At 38.5% G+C, this 26697-nt stretch overlaps 1 protein-coding gene across 7 annotated transcripts; it reads left to right on the forward strand.

Moving 5' to 3' along the window:
* The first annotated feature begins 17673 nt into the window (after positions 1-17673).
* LOC131024158 (uncharacterized) lies at positions 17674-25986 on the forward strand. Of its 7 annotated transcripts, none has more exons than XR_009101687.1 (6): positions 17695-18840; positions 18933-19070; positions 19599-19838; positions 19930-20079; positions 20404-20467; positions 25802-25986. XR_009101687.1 is itself a non-coding variant. In XM_057953671.1 (5 exons), the coding sequence occupies exons 1-4, from the start codon at positions 17971-17973 to the stop codon at positions 20008-20010; spliced, it is 1329 nt and encodes a 442-aa protein (XP_057809654.1). In that variant the 5' UTR covers positions 17674-17970; the 3' UTR covers positions 20011-20024; positions 20304-20739. The 7 variants fall into 7 exon arrangements, 2 of the variants coding, with proteins under 2 accessions (XP_057809654.1, XP_057809659.1); XR_009101674.1 differs by having other exon boundaries at positions 19930-20024; positions 20304-20467; XR_009101688.1 differs by having other exon boundaries at positions 19930-20024.
* The last annotated feature ends 711 nt before the right edge of the window (positions 25987-26697 follow it).

A 26697-nucleotide genomic window follows, 5' to 3' on the forward strand; every position in this document is an offset into this window, starting at 1 on the left:
ATTCATTTTTATGTTCTTGTTATAATTGTTTGCTTTATTGCTTGATCACCAATTTAGCATAATCATAGGTTTTAATTTGATATCGGGGGATGATAATTATTACCTGAACCAAGAACATAGAACACATATATTTAATTCTAAAGGGAATTGATATTTGTGAGGGCGTTAATCCTATGAGCTTTTAGGAGTTGCATGTTAGAAGTGCGATCCGGGGACGGTAGCCTTGCATGTAATCAACGGTTTGTATGCCACGGGAGCGGGTATAGACTAGTTTTGAGATTGCCTTAGGAATCATCTCATTAATTGAATTGAACATGTTAGTTAGGAGAATCTGTTGAAACCTTTGCCTTGGGAAATCTTGTCTTATCTGTTTCTCTGTTTCACAGCTTGATTTGTTTTCTTTCCTGCTGTTTATTTATTTTGTTTTTTTTACAACAAAACACTCAATTTCGTTTGTCCAGATAGAGTAGAATAATTTAGGATAGGAATTGGTTAATTCAGTCTCTGTGGAATACGACCTTGCTTGCTACTATACACAATTACACCCGTACACTTGCGGCGTGTTAAATAAAATAGCGAACAGCAACTGCCTATCTCGGAGAATAGTATCTCTTTGCACAGGGATCCAAGCGTATCCCCTCTATCAAGTCCACACTTTAGCGACCGTGTCAAGCGATTAGTTCTTCGCTAGCAAAACTAAGCACTCTTGTGTTCTAGAGAAATCAGAGAGAGAGACCGAGCAGAGAGAGCACGAGAGAAAAAACAATGCAAAAGAAGTTTTTTAACTCTTGCAGAAACGATCCCAATTAACGCAATAATTAACTCGCTTAATTATGGAATTAATATCTTTCTGCGGTTACGTCTGCTGGACAGCCACCTCTTTTCTTCTTCTCCAATCCGAAGAATATCCGGATATAGTTATATTCCTCGAAGGAAATCGGGGTTGCTCGACCACTCTCCGTCGAGTCACTGCTATGTCATGCGTCGTCATCTCTCCAATTGGTTAGACGTAAATGGACCTCCTCACGATCACGGTGTACGTAAGACCGGGGACGTTTAACACGTCCCGGCGCCGGTTGCTCGTAGATTTGAGCAAGCAATTGTTTTTGCAACTCGATCTCGTCTATGATCGCTTGAGCTACACCGTCGGATGAATCGGACGAAGTATCGTGTTGAAGTTCCGCCATTTTTTGAAGAAAAAAAGAATGAAATATTGAAAGAGAAATTTGGGGAGTTTGAAGGAGTAGAATTGATGTATGAATGAAATTGTTGTTGCGTATATATAGATAGGAAAAAAAAAGTTAAGATTAACGGCTAAAATAGCCGTTGGCTATTAAAAAAAAGTTTAAATTTGAAATCGGCTATATAGCCGCTTGGCCATTAAAATTCAGATTTTACATTTTTTTTCAATTGGGCGCGTGTGCCGATCGTGGCCTACTTGAATCATTGTGCATCCCTCGAGTAGGAAGGGGCTGCATCGCCCTACACGATGTCGCCTCTACTCGAGTAGGCCGCATCGTGTAGAGAGATGCGGATGCTCTAATCGTCCCACAATACACATTACTAATCGTGCCGCTAATTTTTAATTCACGAATTAACAACATAAAAGGGAGATGTACACAAACCTATTGTATTGTTGTTTATGATTTCGTAAGCTTATAATCTAGTTTGTATACTCTGGTGTTGTAATGTTTACTCTGGTGAGGTTGCCAGAGCAGAGAGACCGCGCTGCTGCCAGAGCAGAGAGATCGCGCTGCTGCCAGAGCAGAGAGATCGCGCTGCTGCCAGAGTCAGAGCCGAGGCATATCAGAGTCAGAGTTGCCAAGGCAGAGTCAACACTCCAAAGACAGAGTCAAAGTTTCCTTTGCAGAGCTAAAAGTCATAACTGTTTTGCATAACGGTTTCTTTGATGGTTGTTTACAGCTCGTTATTTTCAAAGCTTGCTATATAATGAGCACTTGGGTGTCTAATGTAGTAACACCAGTCAACACTTGTAACACCTTGTAAAATTCTCAGTTCGCGAATCAATAATAGAAGCTCCCTTTCTTGGTCCCGTGGATGTAGGGTTTCAGCCCGAACCACGTAAATTTTTTATGTTCATCGCAATTTCTTCGTCGATTTTCTTTACAAGTGGCGCCGTCTGTGGGAATCTTAATCCACAACTGACGCAGGAATGTCGATGCCACGAATTGAGACCGAGAAGTTTACGGGGAAGAATGATTTTGGGTTATGGCGTATCAAGATGCGTGCATTGTTGACCCAGCAAGGTTTGGCGGCAGCTCTGAAAGGGGATGATGAATCTTCTTCATCAACGGTTACAAGGGATTCCGCGGCAGCTGTGGAGGTAGAACTCAAGAAAGCAGAAATGCGTGAGAGGGCCCACAACCTTATCATCCTATGTCTAGGTGATAAGGTTTTGAGGGAAGTGGCCAGAGAGAAATCTGCAGCGGCGGTGTGGGCAAAGTTGGAGGCGATTTACATGACAAAATCGCTTGCGAATCGGTTGTTCTTGAAACAAAGGTTGTACTCCTACAGAATCTTGGATGGAAAACCGATTGATGATCAACTGGAGGTATTCAATAAGATCATTGATGATCTTGAAAATGTTGATGTGCGAATAGGAGATGAGGATCAAGCAATTATCCTACTCAATGCTCTCCCGAGTTCATATGATCAACTCAAGGATGCTATGTTGTATGGGAGAGAAAGTGACATCACAGTGGAGGAGGTTCAGTCTGCTCTGAAATCTAAGGAACTACAGAAGGCATCATCAACATCATCTCACAAGAAAGAGGTTGTTGGTGAGGGCTTGACTGTAAAACAGAAAGGGGATAAATCCAAGAAATCCAAGAAGGAATTCAAGAAGGGTAAACATGAGAAGGGAAACAAGAACTCTGATGATGATGTTCAAACTTGCTATCACTGCAAGAAGCCGGGCCATTGGAAGAGGGACTGCCACATTTGGAAGAAAAGCCAAAAGCAGTCCAACACTACCAAGAAGCAAGAGCCCAAGGAGCAAGAGCAGTGTGACACTGCAGAGGCTTTGAATGTGATGCAAGGTGATTTGGATGACCAATGGATACTGGATTCAGGATGCTCCTTCCACATGTGTCCAGTTAAAAGTTGGTTTACTGATTTGCAATTTCAATCGGAAGGAACAGTGGTTCTTGGAAATAACCAGACCTGTGAAATCAAAGGAAATGGGAGTATAAAGTTCAGACTGCATGATGGCACCATCAGGACTTTGATGGAGGTGAGGTACATCCCTAGTCTGAAAAGGAATCTGATATCCCTTGGATCTCTTGAAACGAAGGGGTATGAATGGAGATCTGTAAAGGGTGGAGTTGTTGTCACCAAAGACAACAAGGTCATTTTGAAGGGGATGAGGAGGAATGGTTTATATTACCTTGAAGCAACAGCCATCACAGGGCAGTCCGACTCCATGAAGAAAGATGAATCAATCTTGTGGCATAAAAGATTGGCTCATGTTGGAGAGAAAGGGCTCAATCAGTTGCTGAAACAGAACAAGATCAGCAACCCTATTCCATTCAAGGTGGACATGTGTGAGCAGTGCATCTTAAGCAAAAGCAAGAGACTCCCATTTGATACAGGTAAACATACATCTAAAGCTCATCTGGATTATGTTTACTCTGATTTGTGGGGACCAACACAAACTGAAAGTCTTGGAAAAGGGAGATATTACATGTCTATAATGGATGATTACTCTAGGAAGTTGTGGATTTTCATCTTGAAGGATAAAACTGAGGCACTAGAGAAATTCAAAGTGTGGTGTAATGAGGTGGAGACTGAAAAGGCAACCAAGGTGAAGTGCTTGAGGACTGATAATGGTTTGGAATTTGTGTCCAAGGAGTTCAATGATTTCTGCTCTGGAAGGGGAATCCAGAGACACAAGACAGTCCCAGGAACTCCACAACAGAATGGGGTTGTTGAGAGGATGAATAGGACCATTCTGGAAAGGATAAGGTGTATGTTGTTTGACTCAGGGCTGCCAAAGAAATTCTGGGCAGAGGCTGCTGTCACTGCAGCCTATTTGATCAACAAATCTCCTTCATCCGCTATTGAATTCAGAATTCCAGATGAGCTCTGGTATGGTTCTACATCCAACTATTCACATTTGAAGACTTTTGGGTGCAGAGCATACATACATGTCAGACAAGAGAAGCTTGAACCAAGGGCCTTAAAATGTGTGATGCTGGGCTACCCCAATGGTGTGAAGGGGTACAAGTTGTGGTGCACCGAACCAGGAATGGGAAGAGTATACATCAGCAGAGATGTAGTTTTTGATGAAACACTCATGCCTTATAAAGCAGGGTCTGATCCAGATAAGGAAAATACAGATGGTAAAATTCTGTTGGATGAATTGCTTGATAGGAACCCTGCTGATAATGAATCAGGTGGAGCAACTGAAGTCTCTCAACAAGCTGTAGATTATGAAGATGTTGGGAGCAGCTCTGACAATCTAAGCTCACATCAACTAGCAAGGGATCGAGCAAGGAGGCAGCTCAAACCACCTCAGAGATATAACCAAGCTGAGATGGTATACTTTGCTCTGAGCATAGCAGAGGAACTGGAGTATCAGGAGCCCAAGTCATACGCAGAAGCTATGAAGGGACCAGAGAGAGAACAATGGCTCTTAGCCATGAAGGAGGAGATGAACTCTCTTGAAAGGAATGGCACCTGGATACTAGTGTCAAAGCCACTGAACAAGAAGTTAGTAAGCTGCAAATGGATCTTTAAGAAGAAGATTGAGGTCATTGGAAATGAGCAGACCAGGTACAAAGCAAGATTGGTGGCAAGAGGTTTCACTCAAAAGGAGGGAATTGACTACAATGAAGTTTTCTCACCTGTGGTTAAGCATACTTCCATTAGAGTTATGCTGTCAGTTGTTGCTCAGTTTGATATGGAGTGATCACTAATTTCTTAGCAACAAATACCGCAACTAACACGGTGCAATTGTAGCAAATAATCAGTAACCGAGTATCGTATCCACAGGGACTGACACACCGAAATTACTCTATCTATTTCCTAAATAGACTCTAACAGTAGACAGGTAAAATAAAAACGAAGGTGAATCACGAACTAAAATTAACCAAATAAAAATTAAAGAGCATATAAAAATTGATAACTAACTCAAATATAAAGAAAACTCTGACCCTAGGGATGTACTATCGTTAATCAAACACATGCATTCAACCTATTGATTCAATTACCAATTGTAATCCAACCCTGATGAAAGATCACAGAACTATTCACAAGCTTCTCTAACGAACACCTATGAAAGTAGATTAATTTACCCCCCTTCACATTCAAGACTCCAAGGAATAAATTAACTGCCAAGCGTACACAAAGAATAGCTCCCTACAGTTTCACCTATCCCATTCAAGTGTCAAGGCTACTACTATAACATGCATTCCTGAATCGGCTGAACAATTATCGCATTCAAGACTCAAACTGAACAGCTAGACATGTAAATTATTGGCCAAATAATTCACAAGAAATTAAGCACCAGGAATCATGAATCACAAGTTGGAAGGCAAATTGATATCAATAAATCATACACACATAATTAAATAGTTATGTACAAACCCTAGGTTCAGATAAAAGAACTAGCCAAACATAATAAAAGAAAGCAAAAACATAATTAATGAGAACTCAATTGAAAGAACTGAATTAAATAAAACTCTGAATAAAACAATTGTAGCGGCTTGAATCTTCAATCTTGTGGAAATCAAATCCAAGCTGTAAAAACTGGAAAGCAATAATAATCTAAAGCTATGAAATTGAAAAATAAAAGTTGGAAATTGAAAAACTAAAGCTGGGAACCCTAGATAGATCAAAAGAAGACCTATTTATAGTGTCAGGGTAAAATACAGAGTTTGAAACCCAGAAGAACTCCAAAAACGCGCAAAACTGAAAAATCCGGGTAGCCGGCGACCTGCCCGGCAACCCATCCGGCGGTCATTGGCTCAAGCACAAAAAATCTTCATCACACGGCGATCGCCGCATCTTTTCCAACGTTCCAGAAGGTCCGGCGACCCAGGCGGCGGTCGCCGGTCCGGTCGCCGTAAATCCTTCTTCGGGCGGTGGTCAACAGTGTTTGACCGCCGGGTTCTGACTGCTGCGCGCGATGTTTTCGTTTCGGCCATAACTTTTTCGTCCAAACTCGGATTTGCGATCCGTTTGCGCTCACGAACTCCTATCGAGACGATCTACAACTTGTATTTCAGCACAGTTTTCCAAATTCGAACTCAATAAACCTGAAATTTCCTTCAAAGTTCGAGTAAGAATCATGTTTCAAAAGATAAAGCAAATTAAGCACAAAACAATCATCCAACACTCAATTTCCTATCAAATTGACATCATATGAACACTAAAACCATGGAAACATGAGTGTTATCATGGAGCTTGAGCAGATGGATGTTAAAACTGCATTTCTACATGGAGAGTTAGAGGAGAAGATACATATGGTCCAGCCTGAGGGGTTTGTACTTCCAGAGACAAGCAACAAGGTGTGTTTACTTCAGAAAAGCTTATATGGTCTCAAACAGAGTTCAAGGCAATGGTACAAAAGGTTTGATGAGCATATGGAGTTGATGGAATTCACAAAATCTGCATATGATAGCTGCGTTTATTTGAAGAAAAGGAATGAAGTTACTGTTGCATATTTGCTGCTATATGTAGATGACATGTTAATAGCTAGCAAAGATAAGGCTGAAATCAAGGTAATCAAAGATGGTTTGAATCAAGAGTTTGAAATGAAAGATCTTGGTGCAGCTAAAAGGATTCTTGGGATAGATATCGTGAGAGATAGGAAGGCTGGAAAACTATGGTTATGTCAAAAGGATTACATATTGAAGATGTTAAGGAAATTCAATATGCATGAATCAAAGACTGTTACAGTGCCTCTAGCTGTTAATCTTCAACTCTCAGATAAACAAAAACCAAAGAATGATGCAGAGAGACACCAAATGATAAATATACCTTACTCAAATTTAGTAGGAAGCTTGATGTACACAATGGTCTGCACTAGGCCAGACATTGCACAAGCTATAAGTGTTATGAGCAGGTATATGGTGGATCCTGGTAGAGAGCATTGGGAAGCTCTCAAGAAGGTGTTGAGGTATCTAAAGGGCAGTGCAGACAGAGCTATTTTGTTCCAGATGAAGGAAGACATCAGCAAGCCTTTCTTGATGGGATACACTGACTCTGACTATGCTGCTAACACAGACAACAGGAGATCTCAGTCAGGTTACATTTTCACACTCTTTGGATCAGCTGTTAGTTGGAAATCTTCACTACAATCTGTAGTTGCATTATCAACCACTGAAGCAGAGTACATGGCTGCAACCAAAGCTGTCAAGGAAGCTGTGTGGCTCAAAGGATTAGTGCACGATTTTGGTATTGAGGAAAGTTCTGTAATTTTGAAGTGTGACAGTCAGAGTGCTTTGTATCTTATGAAACATCAAACTTTTCATGAGAGATCTAAGCACATAGATGTCAGAAGGCATTTTATAAGAGATATAGTTGATCAAGGATTGGTGAAGATGGAGAAAATTGGGACAGAGGATAATGCAGCTGATGCACTGACTAAGGCTTTGCCTACTGCTAAGTTTGAGCATTGTCTTGAGTTGGTAAATCTACTGATTTGAAGTTTGATACAGATTTAAATGTTTCGGAGGAAGAACTGGAGTTTTTTTGTTATTGTTGTCGATTATTAGCTTAGAAATCAGGTGGAGATTTGTTGTTTATGATTTCGTAAGCTTATAATCTAGTTTGTATACTCTGGTGTTGTAATGTTTACTCTGGTGAGGTTGCCAGAGCAGAGAGACCGCGCCGCTGCCAGAGCAGAGAGATCGCGCTGCTGGCAGAGCAGAGAGATCGCGTTGCTGCCAGAGTCAGAGCCGAGGTATATCAGAGTCAGAGTTGCCAAGGCAGAGTCAACACTCCAGAGACAGAGTCAAAGTTTCCTTTGCAGAGCTAAAAGTCATAACTGTTTTGCATAACGGTTTCTTTGATGGTTGTTTACAGCTCGTTATTTTCAAAGCTTGCTATATAATGAGCAATTGGATGTCTAATGTAGTAACACCAGTCAACACTTGTAACACCTTGTAAAATTCTCAGTTCGCGAATCAATAATAGAAGCTCCCTTTCTTGGTCCCGAACCACGTAAATTTTTTGTGTTCATCGCAATTTCTTCGTCGATTTTCTTTACATGTATGATTTTATTTAGTATGATATGGAAACAAATAATTATTTCACTTTAGGAAAGATATCAATCCGAAAATATCTAATTTTCGAATTTGAATTTTGAAATTCAAAATTTTAATAAAAAAATTCTAATTTTGTGGAAATTAGGTATAAGAATGAAAAATCAATTATTTTGATATTGGAAGTAAGAATGGAAAATCAATTATTTCGATATTGGAAAGAAATGAATCCAAAAATTAATTAAGGAAACTCAAAATTTGAATTTTGAAATTCAAAATTTTAGTAAGAGTCCGTAAATTGGTGAAAATTAGGTATAAGAATGGAAGCAAATCAATCATTTTTATTTTGAAAATAAATAAATTCTAATTAAGGAAACTCAAAATTTTAATTTTGAAATTTAAAATTTAAAGAAAATTATGGCGGGAATTAGATTAGGGACATAATTGTAACTGTACAAAAAAAAAAAAAAAAAAAAAACCGATCCAATTCAATAACATAGTTCAATCAATTTTAATTTCCAAAACCGGATGTTATCTAGACAACTGTTGTCTAGTTAGCTTTATTGTTTATTTTACATGTTAGAGATAAAAAGCGAGCTGAACTTGAAAGAAGATATTTTCTGATTTCATTTCATAAAATGCTAACTGAATACAAAAATGTGAAGATGTATCTATATATACAGATCTAAGCTAAGCTAAAGAATCATAATTTTGTGAATATGAAAATTAGTTTGCTGAATAATGTATTTAATAATCATAAATTGTGAATAAGGAAAATGATTTAGTGAATGAAGTAGTGTTATTCATGAATATAATGTTATACTGAATGAATAAGAAAAATTATTTGCCGCAAAAGGACAATAAAACATGTCAAATGCGATCTGACAATAATAATTTTAGAGGTTATTGTACGACTCACTTTTTTTACAAACACTATTTTTTCCAAACACTGCTCCGAAGCTTAGGTCAAATCTGTTATTCAGAGCTCTGTGACTCATTCTTACAAACACTTTAGATGGAGAGGCCGCCTTCTTTCCATGGCTGGCCATCTTTGCTTGGTCAAATCTGTTATTCAGAGCTCTATGACTCATTCTATGTTGGTTTATAAATGGCCGAGATCCTTGATACATGAGCTTGATGAGAAGTGTCGAAATTTTATTTGGACTGGGGATATCATGAAATCTCCGTCTTGCTCGATCGCGTGGAGCCGAGTCTGCGCTCTTAAGGAGGAAGGGGGTTTGGGTGTTCGTTCGTTCTCTATTATGAATAAATGTTTTCTGATGAAGATGGCTTGGAAGGTTATATGTGGCAAGGGTTTCGGATTCCAGATGCTTCATTCTCGATATTTTTGGGTCTAAGAGATGAGGTTAGTGCTCTGGTGGATAATTCTTATTGCTATGTTGGTGATGGGACTTCCACGAACTTCTGGTGCGACGATTGGTTAGGTTATAAGATCATTGAAAAATGTCGTGTTCCTCATTTTTTTGCGAATCTTCTCGGCCATTCGGTGAGTGACTATTTTTATGATGGTATTTGGCATTTTACTCAAGAGTTTATTAATAATTATCCGGAAATTGTTGCCGACATCTTGGTTATCCCTCTCGGCAATCATAAGGACACTCGCTTTTGGAAACCTTCTCTGCATGGCGCTGTCACTGCTGCTCTCGCTTTTTCTAATAATTGCCATAGGTTTCCTAAAGTAAGCTGGGGCTCTTGGATTTGGAAACCTTATATTCCGGTGCGTCGTTCTTTAATCTGTTGGAGAGTCCTTCATGGACGTCTGCCGACTTATGATCGTCTGATCAGACACAGAATGATTATGCCCAATCATTGTGTCTTTTGTTTCGCTGCGGAGGAGACCTTTGATCACATCTTGTGGTCTTGCAGCTAAGTTCGTACTATTTGGCTTGAGTTTTTAACTTGGTTTCAATTCACCGATGCTATTGTGGCTCCAGATATTCATAGTTTCCTTGTTCGTGCTTGGAGCCATAAACTGAGTTCTCAGTTGGACTGCTATTGTAGAGCGGGTATCATCGGTATGTTATGGGCTATCTGGTCTCTCAGGAATTCTTGCATCTTTGATAATGCAAAATTTGATCATCGACAAATCATTCGTCTGGTAAAGGTGTCTTACAAAGAAATGGAGAATAACTTTAAGCTCGGGCATATGAATAATTCTTGGAAGGAATATTCGATCCTTCGAGCTATTGGGGTCGGTTCGCGCGCTGCACCTCCGATGGAGTTTATAACGGTGCATTGGTTGCCCCCGGCTACCCCTTGGATCAAGGTTAACACTGATGGATCGGCGATGGGCTCCCCTGGAAACATTGCTGCGGGTGGTGTCTTCCGGGACAACTTCAGCTGGGTCCGCGGCTGTTTTCATTACAAGGGGGGGTGGGGTTTGCTTTTGAAGCTGAACTCCTTGCTGTCATTAAAGCCATTTTGATAGCTCATGACCGGGGCTGGCATTATCTTTGGGTAGAGTCGGACTCAACGTATATCGTTCATTTGCTTTCTGAGCGTTCTACGGCGGTTCCTTGGCGGTTCGTGGCTTCTTGGAACAAAGTTTTGAGCATTCTTTCTAGTTTTGAACTTCAAGTGTCTCATATCTATAGAGAAAGAAATAAACCTGCTGACATTATGGCAAACTATGCGAGAGAGGAAGGATGGTGGCCCCACGCCATTGAGGAAATTCAGGTTGCGGTAAATCTGGATATGGCCACTCATAGCCACATCCGGTCGAGATGATTGTTCGAATGGTATGTTGTCGCTCTGGTTGTCTTGCTGGTTGGGGTGCGATCTGCCTGCTTGTTCTGCTCGGAGTTGGAAGATCTGCCTCGCGCTGCTGTCGGCTGCTCTTCTTGAACATTCGGATAGTCTCAGGAGGTTGTTGTCTTCGGTTGAGATGGTTTCTGGTTTTGCTGGAGCCCGCCGGTTGTGGAGTTCGGGAATGCCGAGGTGTTGCGTGGAGTTTAGTTTTTTGGCTGCGTTTTTGTTCGACTTCGATGGTTGGGTGTTCAGCGTCGTTGGGACCTTTCGTCGAGCACCTGGAGCCTGTTCTGGGTTCGGTTGGAGTGTCCTTCGTCGCACTTTTGGCTCGCTGGTCTGCATTCTTTTTTCGTCGAGTACCTGGAGCCTGCTCTTGGCTCGCTGGTCTGCATTGGTCGAGTGGAGATGGTTCTACAGGAGTGGCGTTTGGTGGAAGGGCTGGCTGTGCCTGTGCCGCTGCCCTTCTTCGTCGGCTCTGCCTTGGCGAGCTCGGTTCTTTTTCTAGTATGGTTTCTCTTCTTTTGTTAGTTTTTGGCGACGGCGTCTCACCGGCTGAAACTTTTAGGCTTTTGGGTCCGCTCGATGGGATCTATCGGCGACGGCGTATAACCGGCCGTGTGATCCCTGTTGGTGGACTGTTCTTTTCTTGTTGGGAGCTATTGGCGACGGCGTCTCACCGGCCGTGTAGCTCTCTTCTTTGGCTTGTGTTGGTGACTACGGCGACGGCGTCTAACCAGCCGTGTCACTAGGTCTTTGTTTTTGGGCATTTTGGCGACGGCGTTTCACCGGCCTTTTTGCTCTTGTTTCCGTTTCTTTGTTGGGGAGAGAGCCGGGATTGTTTGGGGACGATGGTTAGGCCGGAGTTCCAGAAACTTTCCCTTCCGCTCTCTCCTTTTTCGTTTTTATTTTCCAGTAGACGGGTACTCTTTTTCCTTTTCATGGTTTTTCCCTTTGGGTTTTCCATGGAAAGGTTTTAATGAGGCTCGACCCTTAGTCTGCTTTTCTTGTGCTTTCAAGGGTTGTTTTAGGTTTTTCTTTTTTTCTTTTTCTTAATAAAATCGCAATTTAATTAATTACAAACACTATTTTTTGAACATGAATACCTACTTAATTTTAATGAAGTAAAAATTTGGCCTACTATGTTACAATTTTTTAAGTTCATATGCCTTCATTAGTTGTTACACCCCCTGTTCTTGCTAATTTGCTTTCATTCTTCACATAAGACGACGATCGGCCACCATCGACACCTTGTAAAAACATATATGAACAACATAACAACGCATAATGAATAACCAAATTTTTTTAATGAATAAAACAGTAAATAATAAATGTCCAAATATCATACCCAAACATTTGAACAATATGTACAAACACATAGCGAATAAATAATTTTTTAACGAACAAAACACAAAATATTGAATATTTTATGTGTGATTTTTTACTTTTCCGCCCACAAAACTAGCAATATCCAAGCATACAAGCAAATTTAATTCCAGAAGAAAAAAGAAAAGATGAAAAAAAATAATAATAAAGAAAATGAATGCAAACAAAGCTAGGAAGCCAATTCAACCACTGATGCAATAATGTAGCAACAGAATATAAAGAAATAAAAAATTTACTCTCATAAATAAAATACTTTAGACTAGAGAAACCGAAAAGGCACAATTCTTATTTGTTCAATTATTTGAAATATTGTGATTGTCAGCGTTTCTCTGAAAAACAACCAACGCCGAATACTGCAGTCGCTGAAGCTATGTGAAAGAACGAAGCAATCACCAAGATTTGAGAGAATTTCCAAAAAAGAAAAATTGTTGAATGTTCAAAAGAAATGATAAATGAAAGTAAAACCCTACCTCTTCAGCGTCATTTCCAATTGCAACATGGTTAATGGGGAGTGATTTTGAAGGATGCGGTTTTCCCCCTTAAGAAACTTACATTTTACCCTTCCGTGAATATAAAAAGCATTACCAAATTTTAGTAAATTTTTTACTCCCTCTGCTCCACTTATCTTGACACATTTACTTTGGCACGAAGATGAAGAATAAAGTAAGAGTGTAAAAAATGTCATCTCTTCCCTTCGGTTCCCTTCACCAGGTAACAGTGCTATTTGAATATTGAACATCATAACAATGAATAGGAATGAAATGGCTATAGTGTTGGCTCAGAAAGCCAAAAGCCCGATAAGGATAAAAAAAGGTAGAGATCACTTATTTTATGTGTGTAGAGATGATAGAGACAGTATACTATTTTTAGAAAGTGTCATTATAAATGGGACAAACTAAAAAGGAAAGTGTGCCAAAATAAGTAGGACGGAGAGAGTATTATTGAAGATGCTGAATTTATCGGAACCATTGGATTTCGTCATTTTAAGGGTGTAGATTTGTTCTCTAATCTTTATACTTAGGGTGTTTTTCTATTGAACCCTACCCAACTATAATTAATTGAGTTTTCAAATCTAAAATTAATTTAGAAAAAACTCGCACCATTATTTTTAATTGCAAAAGGGCATTAAAGTAACTATCCAATAGGATAAAAAATGGATCAGTCAAAATTTACTCTCATTCACAGATTTTGAAGCATCAAATCTCCTTGTCTCTCTCCCTGTCGCCACCATCGCACCTCATTTCTTCCCCCTCGCTGAACCGCAGTGGCCATCAAGACCGTCGCCGCCGCCACGATTCTCACCATCAAAAACCTCATCCCCCTCTCTATTCCAACGGCGAGCAACGAGAATCGCCACCGCTCCCTTCTCCTTCGGTCGGGCATCAGCAACCATCAACTACCATCGCCGCCGCGACTTACCAACACCACCACCACCTCTGATTCTCCATGAGTCGCTCTCTCTCATATCCCCTGAATTACAGATCGAACAACCAAGATCTCAAATATTGCCGCCACCTCTAATGTCCGGCCCGACTACTCGTCGGAGCCCTTAGATTTATAAAAATGAAATGCATTTTTTTGAAAAATTTAATGTATTTTTATGTGAAATTTTGTGAATTTTCGTGTGAAATTATATGTATGTAAAACATGTATGCTTTTGGGCGGTGGTGGTGGGGGTGGGGATTGGGGGAAGGGGGTGGTGGGTGGTGTGGGGTGGGATGGGGCGGTGAAAATATCAAATTTGAAAAAATGAAATGCATTTTTCTTTTCAAAATTATGCATTTTTATGTGAAATTATATGCATTTTTGTGTGAAATTATATGCATGTAAAATATGTCTGTTTTGAAATAATCTAATATTTTTTTTTGTAATATTCGATTTTATCCCTGTGCAGATTTTGCCTAAGCATCCGCATTGGTGCCTATTTGATAGCTTACTTGATAAGAGGGGACCACATTGAGTAAGGAGGCTACATTGAGGTTACTTGATAGCCTACTTGATTTTTTTAGTTTTAATTATTCTATTTTTCATTTAAATTTAATTGCATAAATTTAAATCACACAATTTACTTCAAATTTAAATTGCATTAATTTTGAAATCCTAAAAATTACATAAAACTTAATAAAATAAAAACAAATCCTAAAAATAAATATTCATGCTCTAGAGGTCCGAAACGTGCCCAAACATGCTCGATCAAATCACGTTGGAGCGCGGCGTGCATCTGCCTATCTAGGAGAATATCATCTCTTTGCACATATTCCTCGAAGGAAATCGGAGTTGTTCGAGCACTCTCCGTCGAGTCACTGCTAGACGCTCTGTGTCTTGGGTCATCATCTCTCCAATTAGTTGCTCCTTCACCTTCGTGCTCCACAATCATGTTGTGGAGAATGATGCAACAGAACATGATGTCCTTGCAGTGCTCCACGTACCAATTACACGCCGGACTTCGAATGATTCCCCACTGAACTTGAAGGACTCCAAAGGCACGTTCGACATCCTTCCGTGCCGATTTTTACATCTTCTTGAACCTCGCCTCCTTCGAATTGGTCGCCATCGGTGGACTCTTGATGAAGCAACACCACTTCGGATATATACCGTCGCACAAGTAGTAGCTCATCTGGTAGTAGCGATGGTTCGCCTGAAAGAGCAAGGGGTTCCGCCGTTCCATCCAACACATCGGCGAAGAGAGGCGACCGGTTGAAAATGTTGATGTCGTTGTTCGAACCAACGACACCGAAGAAGTCGTGCCGCGCCTTTGGGCAACTCTTCCACCCCCAATGCATACAATCAAGACTCCCTAGCATCCCGGAAAATTCGTGTCGTGCCTCGTGCATCTGAGTAAGGCATGTGATGTCCTCCGGCGTTAGACGGTGCAGATAATGGGCTCCGAAAGCCCGGATGACAGCCTTGCAGAACTTCTTGAGGCATACACGCCCGACCGAGTCGGCGACTTTGAGATACTCGTCAAAAGTATCCGCACTGACGCCGGTGGCTAATTGGTGGATAGGCGCCGTGCATTTCTGCAAAGGGGGAGAGAGAGTCCCGACTTATTGCATCAGTGGTCATCTGGAAGTAAGTATCTTCACCTTGAACAGCCTCGACGATGCGCAAGAACAACTCCTTCTGCATTCGAAAACGGCGTTGGAAAAATATAGGTCCGTACGTCGAATTATCGTTGAAGTAGACTTGCATAAGACGTAGATGGGCATCCTCACGATCACGGTGGACGTAAGACCGGGGACGATTAACACGTCTCGGCTCTGGCGCCGGTTGGGTGTAGATTTGAGCAAGCAATTGTTTCTGCAACTCTATCTTCTCCATGATCGCGTGAGCTACACCGTCGGATGAATCAAACGAAGAATCGTGATGGGGTTCCTCCATTTTTTGAAGAAAAAAGAAGGAAATATTGAAAGAGAAATATTGGAAGAGTGAAAGAGAAGAATTGTTACTGTGTGAATGAAGAAAGAGTTTTGGGGTATTTATAGATAGGAAAAAAAAAATCAAACGGCTAAAATATAGCCGTTGGCAACAAAAAAAGAAAAGAAAAGTAATTCCAAAATCGGCTACTAGCCGTTAGTTTTAAACTTTGATTTTTTTTAATTCCAGCGCGTGTAAACACGCGCCTAACTCAAACGAGATCGAGTGCTACTCGATCAATCGAGTAAGCCTCGAGTAAGGCGACGCTGCATCGTCGTACTCGATCTCTCGATCTCACCCTTACTCGAGTAGGGTGGATCGAGTAGGGCGTTACCAATGCTCTAAGCTCCTTGTCACGTGTCATAATATTGATGCACCACATGTTCAAAATATGTGGTCAAGATTTGGTCCTAGATCACTACCTAACTGTGATGCACGGATTCACGTAAAAATAACACAATGTAGTATCCGATACGTGCAGGAGGCAAGTGCGGGCGCGATTCGGGTGGGATTCGCACTGGATCGCCATGTGGCAAATCTTAAAAAAAAAATTGGATTCGCGAGGTTGGCGGTTGGCTTCGCTAGCCGCTGCGGTTGTCGGATTTCAGAGGGCGGCGGCGGTAGAGGCCGCGACCTCCTGCCGTTGCTCAGTCGAAGAAGAGCCGCTCCGATCTGAGGCCGCTAATAACGGCGGTAGCAAGTTGGTCGAGTCGGAGAGACAAAGATGGGAGTTGTGGGGGTGCTGCTGTTGGAAAAACGGCGGCGCCGCGCTAGCTTGGTGCGTGTCGAGGGATGGAGAGCCGAGAGAGAGAGATTTGAGAGGAGGGAGGAGATGTGCGTGACTGCGTGTGTTGAAAAGCGAGGGGGGGGAATTAGGTTTGGGTGTTGGGCCATAGCTACTGGGCCGAATTTCACTTAATTAACTGTTGGGCCAATTCAGTTAATTGCTATTTTCTTTTTCTTTGATTATTGAATTTTTGTTTGATTTAATTGGATCTTTGAACTTTGAATTATATTGTGATTTAGTTCTTTGAATGGTCATATAATATATATATAGGGTTTGGTTCTAGAGAGAACTACATTATTTGTGAGAACGTGAGAACCATCAAATCTAATGCATTCACTGTAAAAATTAATGCATTCGCTGTTAAAATTAATGCATTCAAAAAAATAAAATAAAAATGCTTCCTTCAGGATTCGAACCCAGGATCTGCATTCATCCACCAAGATGATACATCCACCATAGATCTTGATGATCGAATGGCTGAAAATGGTTCTCCGTTCTTTTTTTATTTATGGTTCTTTCTTGAACCTCTCCCTATATATATATATATATATATATATATATATATAGGGTTAGGTTATATTGAGAAGCTCAAATGTGTTGAGAAGTTGAGAAGCAATTTAATAGATGAACATGCCAATTAGTTTTTATGAACACGAGTTTGATCTGGGGTTCGATCATTGGCGGTGACGTATTTTTTAATAAATTAAATAGATTCGTATGTTCGTCAGTTGTATTTGGTATGTTCAAAGAATTTATTTATATAGTGTCTAATTACCATGTTCATCAAAATGTACTAACATGTTCATCTATTACATTGCTTCTCAACACATTTGAGCTTCTCAATTGAACCAATTCCTATATATATATATATATATATATATATATATATATATATATATATATATAGACGTATTCTTCACGAATCGCATCCTATAATTTTTAAAAATCCATATCCCCGCACTTAAATCGTATAGTTCCCGCACCCGGTGCGAGATCGTATCGTTCCCGCACCCGTCCCTCGCACCTGTGCAATATAGCTACCTAAGTACATGAATTACGAAAACCCAACCCTATATATATAATATCGGTGAAAATTTCCAAAAATATTTCCCAACCTCTCACAATCTCGGAAGCTGAATTCCACCCGTCAAGAGCTGAAGTTTAACTAATGTGAGTTCAAGATAGCAACTGCAAATTCGAACAACTGAAAAAGGACTAAGAAACAATACTAAAACAAGAAAACTAGAGTTTCAACTCTTACAAATTCAATCTGTCACACAGAAAAAGTACAATTTCTAACTCTGAAATAGTTTCTACAGATTCACTGATTTAATCTAATCATCGAAAATCAATCCCCAAAAATATTTCCCGTCGCACTTTCTAATCATGTCCACGCGCCGCCGGTCATCACTCATCTCCGCTGCAGCACTCCTCCTCCTCCTCCTCCTTCTCTCACCTCTCTCCACCGCCAACCCCCAAGAATCCGACCCCATATCCCGCTTCCAAAACTACCTAAGAATCAACACCGCTCACCCCAATCCAAACTACACCGGCGCCGTCGAGTACCTCGCCGCCTTCGCCGCCACGATCCCCACCCTCCAAAGCCGAACCCTCCACCTCACCACCCCTGACAAGCCCCTCCTCCTCATCACCTGGCCCGGCTCAAACCCTTCGCTTCCTTCAATCCTCCTCAATTCCCACCTCGATTCCGTCCCCGCCGAGCCCTCCAAGTGGCTGCACCCCCCCTTCGCCGCCCACCGCGCCGCCGACGGCCGAATCTACGCTCGCGGTGCCCAGGACGACAAGTGCATCGGTATGCAGTACCTGGAAGCAATCCGGGAGTTTAAAAAATCGAATCTTGATCACACCCCACTTCGCACCGTGCACATTTCCTACGTCCCAGAAGAGGAAATCGGCGGATTTGATGGGATGATGAAGTTTGTTGAGAGTGAAGAGTTTCAAGAATTGAATGTTGGGTTTGTGCTGGATGAAGGGCAGGCCTCTGTTGGGGAAGAGTTCAGGGTGTTCTATGCCGACAGGTCGCCGTGGCACGTCGTGATCAGGGCGCGGGGCCCACCCGGCCACGGCTCGAGGATGTACGACGGCGGCGCCATGGAGAATTTGATGAAGAGTGTGGAGATGATGATGAAGTTCAGGGAGAATAGCTTTGAGTTGGTTAAGGCAGGTTTGGCTGTGAATTCGGAGGTTATTTCGGTTAATCCTGTGTTCTTGAATGCTGGGATTCAGTCTAATGATGTGAGAGTTTTGCTTTTGAATGAATGATTGCTTGTTTTTTGTTGCCCTAATTTTGTGATGTCTGATGATTGTATTGCATTGGATTGGATTAGGGGTTTGTGATGAACTTGCAGCCGTCTGAGGCAGAGGCCGGTTTTGATATCCGGCTGATTCCCACCGCGGATCCTGACCTCTTGAGGAGAAGGATCGCTGAGGAGTGGGCGCCGGCTTGGAGGAACATGACTTATGAGGTGAATCATTTTTTTGAGAGTTGGGAATGTGTGTTGTTCATTTGATTCAAGATTGTTGTTTTCTTGTTATGTGTTTAGTTTTGGTATATATGATTGAGGTTATGTTTATAATTGGATTTTCTTGGTGAAAGTGATAAATATGTTGTATTTTTCGGGCAACTTACTAAGTTTATTTGAGGTGATAGTATAGTTCTAGAGAGCCATTCTATATTTCTAGTGGTGTTGATGACATGTGATTGATGCACACAAGAAACGTATGTACCAAAACAAGATTAAGAATTTGGAAAATTCGTTGGTTGCAAGAAACGAATATAGGATGCTTGAAATACTTCTTCATCGCGTTTAGATCTTACTTATTGGAGTGTCAAATTGTGGGGATATTAATGGTTTGAGAAGCTAAATTGAATTTAGCAGAGACCAATGATCTTGCTTAAATCTTGACCTTCCACATAGAATTCCATTGATTATCATTTTCGTGTTTCCTTAATAGGAAGTTACATTGCCTTGATCACTCTTCTGGCATTGTAGATAACAGAAAAGGGTCCTCTAAGAGACTTCAAAGGCCGCCCTCTGATGACAGCAACGGATGATTCCAATCCATGGTGGGCCGTGTTCAACCAAGCCATTGCAGCTGCGGGGGGAAAGCTTGCAAGGCCTGAAATCCTAGCTTCAACTACGGATGCTAGGTTCATGAGACAGTTGGGAATTCCTACCCTTGGATTCTCTCCAATGAAGAATACTCCCATATTGCTTCATGACCATAATGAGGTATAATTCTATTGTTTCCTACTTTTGGTAATGTATCGTTGCAACTGTATATCTAATGCTGATCGAGATGAGAATGTTTCTTCGTCCACAGTTTCTCAAGGATAGTGTATACTTAGACGGGATTAGGGTTTATGAGCACGTAATCAGATTCTTGAGCTCCTTCGATGGATGAGGACTCGAGCAATGGTATGATACTGGCATCCTCAAAGCCTCTTTTCGTTCCATTACAAATAAACTATAGGTACACTATATATATGCTTTCATATTGTACATTGCTTTCAAGTGTAAAAAGCAGCCAAATCTATTGCTATATGCTGTCTTGGTACTTAATTTTTCTTGGTTTTTGAGACTTGGGTTTTTCTGATTTATGAAACACGTACAAGTTCTTGGATGATCATCGTATTCCAAATATTAAAATCTTGATCTTGCATCCGTTTCCTGATCAAACTTGGTAAACTTGTGCAGAATCGCTTATATCTTCTTGCAATGTGTGAATTATATGAGTTGAACATTACACACAGTTACACGCACTCATGTTGATTCGCTGTATATACATCGGATGCAGCAAAGAATACGCGCTTCCAAAGTCATGTCGGCTGCCCGGCTCACTCGCTTGTGCTTGGACTTAGGTATGTTGTATGTGTTTTTCTGCAATTTTTCTGCATTTTGACTCTTCTTGAAACTTTGTAGAAAAGCCATATCTTGATAGTCAAGAGAAGCTTGCTTTTGACCCGAATGAGTCAAGCTTTTGTTGGTATTTTCTCTAAAGTCAAGAATGGATTGTGTTTTACTGTGTTGTGTTACCTGAAGAAGTTAACATTTTACTGATAATTTTTACCCCAAGTCAAGAATGAGATTTTCTTGTTTTGACTTTTGATTATAGATCAAGAATTTGAATAAAGTGTGGCAACATACCCTTCTTAGTTTCTTCTTCGAGTTTGTCTGATGTGTGATAGTCGATAATAGGGCTTTAAACAAGTCAAATTAAGTGTGGCAACATACCCTTATTAAGAGGGTGTTTGGCTAAGCTTATTTCAAAGAGCTTATAAGCTCTTGGAGCTTATAAGATGTTTCAAGAGCTTATAAGATGTCATTTTTAAGAGTTTATAAGTTGTCAAAGTGTTTGTATAATTGAGCTTATAAGCTAGAGAGAGATTTTTTTTGCTAGAGAGAGAAAATCGAAGAAAAATAAACTTGAATGATATATGATGAAAATAATAAATTATAGTTGAAAAATATTTGTAAAAAGATTGTTGCATATGAGATTATAAAAAAATAAGTTGGGGTAGAATAACTTATTTTTTGGGGAGCTTATAAGCTCTTGGAGCTTATTTTTAGAGCTTATAATCTGTTTAGGAGCTTATTTTGCCAAATACTTTGAAGGAGCTTTTAAGTTGTTTTGAGGAGCTTATAAGCTCAGCCAAACACCCTCTTAGTTTCTTCTTCGAGTTTGTCTGATGTGTGATAGTCGATAATAGGGCTTTAAACAAGTCAAATTACTCGTGAGTTACCTACAAACTAGTTCAATGACAACTCATTTAGTGAAGCTCGTAAGCTAAACGAGTTGAGTTTGAGTCTGACGGTACTCGATTCGTTACTCTATTAAGAGTTAAAATAAAATTCTCGAAGACTTAAATATTGAAACAAAGCTTTTTCGGGATTTAAAGCGAAGCTTTTTCGTGATTTAAAGCGAAACTGGACTACATAATTAAACCAATTAACTAACAAAAACTGATTTAGAAACATTTACTTAAAATCTAATCTAATTATTTCAATTAAACAAAGGCAACAAATCCATCGCTTGTTTAATCACTCCAGTAGCCTAACACCCCAAGAAATGTCGCGTTTGTTAAAAGAATATAATGAGTTTTGTTGGGCTACGATTAATAATCGTTATATCAAGTTTCTAATATGTAATTGTTTAATAATACTCCCTCCCTCCCTCCGTCTCGGCTTTTAGAATATGGATCCCATTTTTTATGTGAGTGCTAAAATAATTAAAGTGGAACAGGGTCCCGTGAGTGTTAAAATAATTAAAGTGGAACAAGTGTCTCACTTACTTTTACAAAAAATATAAATGAATACCAAAATATGAGAACGCCCAAAAAAAAAGATGGATACTAAAAATTGGGACGAATGGAGTATTTGTTAAAAGAAAATAGCGAGTTTTAGTAAATACTCTCTCCATCTCCCGTAATTAGTTCTCTACCTTTTTTCAGGATATCCTAAAACATTGAATTTGAAATTGAAATTCTAAAAAACATTGTTTTACTAAAATATTTTTATTCAATGTTTATATTATAATTACTATACTATTTTGCAAAGAAAACTAAACGTATTTTTCTAATATGTATATTAAAAGAAGATAAATAATATTTTAAATGTAAATTTAAATATCGAGATAATGTTTAGGCTTGTTAAATAAGCTCGTGAAATTCAGACTATTCAGTAATAAAGCTTAAAGAAATTTGATTCGATAATAAACGAATTAACTAAGATTAAATTAGACATGGTATTCGGTTTAAATTGATTACACTCTCTCAAGTGATGGGGTAAGAAGTTGGGTTGGGTTTGATACGTGTATAATATCATATGAGAATTCAAATTTTCAATAAGATCAAACAAATACATAGCATAGCAATTTGTTTAGATCCTTCATTTTTGACCATAGGTTCTTTCATTCAGATCTCTAGATGGGCTATTTAATGAGCAGAAAATGGATGAATAAATATTACAGAGATTCAAAAATGAAGATTCTGGTTTTTTGTCGGCATTAAAATTTAGAGATGGGATATTCTGACGGTGTCTACAAAAGGACGTGACAAACTGAATATACTTACATTTCTTTGTTTCAGTTTGCATATAAAATCGTTGTGCATTTGTCTGCCTCTGTAATAATTTTTCTTTTTTTTTTCTTCGGTTTGTGAGATTTAGTTCCAACAAAAAGCTCATACACAAGATTTGCTGTCTCCATAACAACATCAAACTAATAAACTACCTATGTGATTTTCAAATTATTACACACAAATAAAATGAAATGTAGTTCTTGAATAATATACTCGAAATAACCAATTTGACGATCACTCTCAGAATTAGCAATGAGAATAGCCATGAAAAGTAATGGGAGAACAATGAGTAAGGGAAACAAGCAGAATTTGAGAGTTTACAATTTCAAAAGACTGAAATGTATGAGAACATGTATATAATCATAATGAATGGAAAACTCATATTTATAGACGACACCTAGACTAAGGGTATCCTCGATTATCCCACACGTTTTCTAGGGGTAAATCCGTCTCTTTGCAACGTGTAAGGTGCGCGGCGATGACATCTTTTGGATCAATGGGCTTTTAAGCCCAACAACCCGATCTTTCTACTGATAGGCTCTGTGTTTCATGGGCTGCACAAAACCATCCACTTTCATACATATCCAACTAGGGGTGGAGCAAAATACCGAAAAATCGGTATACCGCACTTACCGTACCGAAAAAATACCGAAAATACCGAAATTTCGGTATACCGAAAATTTCGGTTCGGTATTGTACCGTACCGAAGATTTTCGGTACGGCAACGGTATCATTTTTCTCATACCGCGGTATACCGATATATACCGATACCGCGGTATATGCCGAAAAACCTGTATATACCATTGTTTAGGTATATACCACCGGTATATACCGATAGTATATACCGAAAAAATCCGTATGCCGTCGGAATCAATTATATATATACATATATATATATATATATTAGTGGTAAATTATTTTTTTGCTTTGTTGAAGATGTGGAGTTTAATTGTTAGAAAGTTATTTGTATTTGTTTAATGAAATTTCAATATGTACAAATATACGGTATATGTTAATGGTTTGGCAATTTAGGCATGAAACGATATAACAATAATTTCGGTAATACCGTAAGGTATGGTATACCGACTTTCGGTATGGTATACCGCACTATCGGTACGACAACGGTATGAAAATTCTCATACCGAAATTTTCGGTATGCCGATCTTCGGTATACCGAAAAGTACGGTACGGCAACGGTATGGAAATTCTCATACCGCAATTTACGGTATGGTATACGGTATGACGAAAAAATTTCGGTATACCGTACCGATCCACCCCTATATCCAACCAATCCATAGTCCATTGATCAATTTCATATCTATATCCTAGGGCAGATTCATTGGGGGAGAGAGGGGGATTCAGCATGCTCAACCAAAATTTTATGTTTTTTATATTTTTATGTTTCATTTTTTATCCAAAAAATAAATAAAAAATCAATTTAAGCACCCACTAGCTCATTGCCTAATTTTTTTTTTTTTTTTTTATCTGCTCTCCAAACTATATTTTTGTGTTCAGCATTCTTCTTTTTTTTTTTACTTGGTGGTGGGGGAGCGGTGGTGTCCCTTTGTGTTCAGCATTCTAACAAGCTAAGATAGTTCATTTATGACGCTTTCATAACCCCGATTTATTCTAAATGCTTATTTGGTACGGGTGGTAATTAAGCTTGTATAATATATTTATGACGCATTAATATTTTATTTTATTTTATTTTTTTGACTAATTAGTATCTTGTTTAATATAAAATACTACATAATTCTTTATAAATCAAAATTCCAAAAAATGTAGATTTATGTGATTGTGTATATACCACATGAGGTGTTACACGTAATGCAAATTACAATTATAATAAATACTGATTATAGTTCATTTTAATACATCCTATTAAATTATAAATTATATATTATGAGTCTTTTAATATATCATATCAAATATGATGATGTTAATATTATATAATAAGAAAAAATTATAAAAGTATGTCACTTTTATCCCATACTTGGAACCAAGCCAACAAGCCAAATGGTATGGGGCCAATATCGACTCTTTTTGTTAGCTTAGCTTATCCATATATTTATGGAGAGAGATATGAGACTTTCTTGGTAATTTCTTGGCCACATGTTGCCTCTTGAGAGTCTAACAAACATCAAGATTCAATGCTTTCTTTACTGCACTTTGCCATCCTATTCTCTCTTAAACTACTATTCTATTCTCCCTACAAAAAATTACTCCCTCCCTCCTTTCTTATAAAAAGTACAGTATTCATTTCTAAATAACACGAATTTTAATAAAATAACTGAATATATTGTGAGTAGAGTAAATGTCTCATTTTATTGTGAGTGAAAAATTTATTAAAAATAGACTATATATATTTTATAAGGATAGACGAAAACTAATAGATTGGATATATTTTACGAAGATATAAAAAAAATAAAGAAAAAGAAGTTTGAAACACAAACATTTATTAACCAACAATACCAATATCTGTAAGCTTTTTGACCTTTTACAAAACTGAGTCCAAAGGTTAGCTGGCTTGCTTCTCCATCATTAAATGCTGGCTTGAATTATTAATTTTTATTATTATTAATGCTACTGCCTCGTTTTCATTAAAATATACATGTACTCGAACAAGTACGGACATCGACTACTTCCCAGTTCCCACTATATTCCATACATTCCGCTATATTTAAATAGTTGCTTGGATTAATTGAAAAAAATTAATTATTGAGGTAGTTTATACTTTTAATTCTTATAACTTCATGCGCATGACTGCATGTGCATGAGAGTTTTAAGAAATGTATATTAGTGCACAATTCGGTGTGTGTGTTTGAATGACTATTGCCTCAACCACGATTCGGTGGTCGTTTGGGAAATTTTTTGAGCTATTAAAATAAATATAATTTTTTTAATTAAAAAAATGGTTGATTAAGTGAACTAAACATAATCGATCGTCACGAAAGGTGCTGAGTTCATTTCTTAGGAACTTTCCTCGGTGAATATAGGAACCAAATCTAAATGGTTGATATTTATATAATTTACTATTGTCATAAATAGATGCATTAATTTTTTTTCTTTGATTTATTACGAGTATTTTTATTTTTATTTTTGCTGTTTTTTTCACAGGATTTTCATGGGAAATGTTTTAATAAGACTCGGGCCTTAATCAACATTTTTGTGTTTTAAAGGGTTTGTTTTAAATTTTTTGTTTTCCTTTAATGAAATTCCATTTCATCATTATTGTAATATATAAGATGCATTATATAATGTGAAAATCAATCATGGCCATCTATTTAGTCAAAATCTATGTACGATATTGATTCCCAAATCTTATACCGCTAAGGGTTCATACACATAACTCATCCCTCTTTATATATATATATATATATATAGGAATTGGTTCAATTGAGATTTATATATATTTTGAGATTTTGAGATAAATGAACATATAAGTACATTTTGATGAACTTGTCAATTAATTTTTATGAACGCGCGTTGGTCTGGGGTTCAATCCCTACAAGTGGCGTGTTTTTTAAATAAATTAAATAGATTCATATGTTCATCAGTTATATTGGTTATGTTCAAAGAATTTATTGATATGTTCATTTATCTCAAAATCTCAAAAAATTTAAAATCTCAATATAAGCTAACCCTATATATATATATATATATATATATATATATATATATACACCGTGAGAGCACATCTTAAAATAAGAAATAAGAGCAATTTTTAATGTATGAATTTTATGTACAACACGTATGAATTCGCTGTATAAATGTATGAATTGTGAAAAATTAATTTTTACTACCTTTGGGATTCGAACTCAGGACCATAAATCCATCCAACAAGATTACGAATCAACCGTAGATCTTGATGATCAAAGGGCTGAAAATGATTCTTATTTTATATCTTAAGAAATGCTCTTATTTTAGTCATTCCACACACACACACACACATATATATATATATATATATATATATATATATATATATATATATATATATAATTCAAACTCAG

Source organism: Salvia miltiorrhiza, chromosome 1 (assembly GCF_028751815.1).
Source record: "Salvia miltiorrhiza cultivar Shanhuang (shh) chromosome 1, IMPLAD_Smil_shh, whole genome shotgun sequence".
NCBI classification, from domain to species: Eukaryota; Viridiplantae; Streptophyta; class Magnoliopsida; order Lamiales; family Lamiaceae; genus Salvia; species Salvia miltiorrhiza.

What these genes read in the sequence shown, in the direction of transcription:
- LOC131024158 (XM_057953671.1), top strand. Translation starts at nt 17,971, where the DNA reads ATGTCCACGCGCCGCCGGTCATCACTCATCTCCGCTGCAGCACTCCTC. An exon ending in CTGGGATTCAGTCTAATGAT is followed by an intron (nt 18,841 to 18,932) that starts GTGAGAGTTTTG and finishes GGATTGGATTAG; the next exon opens with GGGTTTGTGATGAACTTGCA. An exon ending in GGAGGAACATGACTTATGAG is followed by an intron (nt 19,071 to 19,598) that starts GTGAATCATTTT and finishes CTGGCATTGTAG; the next exon opens with ATAACAGAAAAGGGTCCTCT.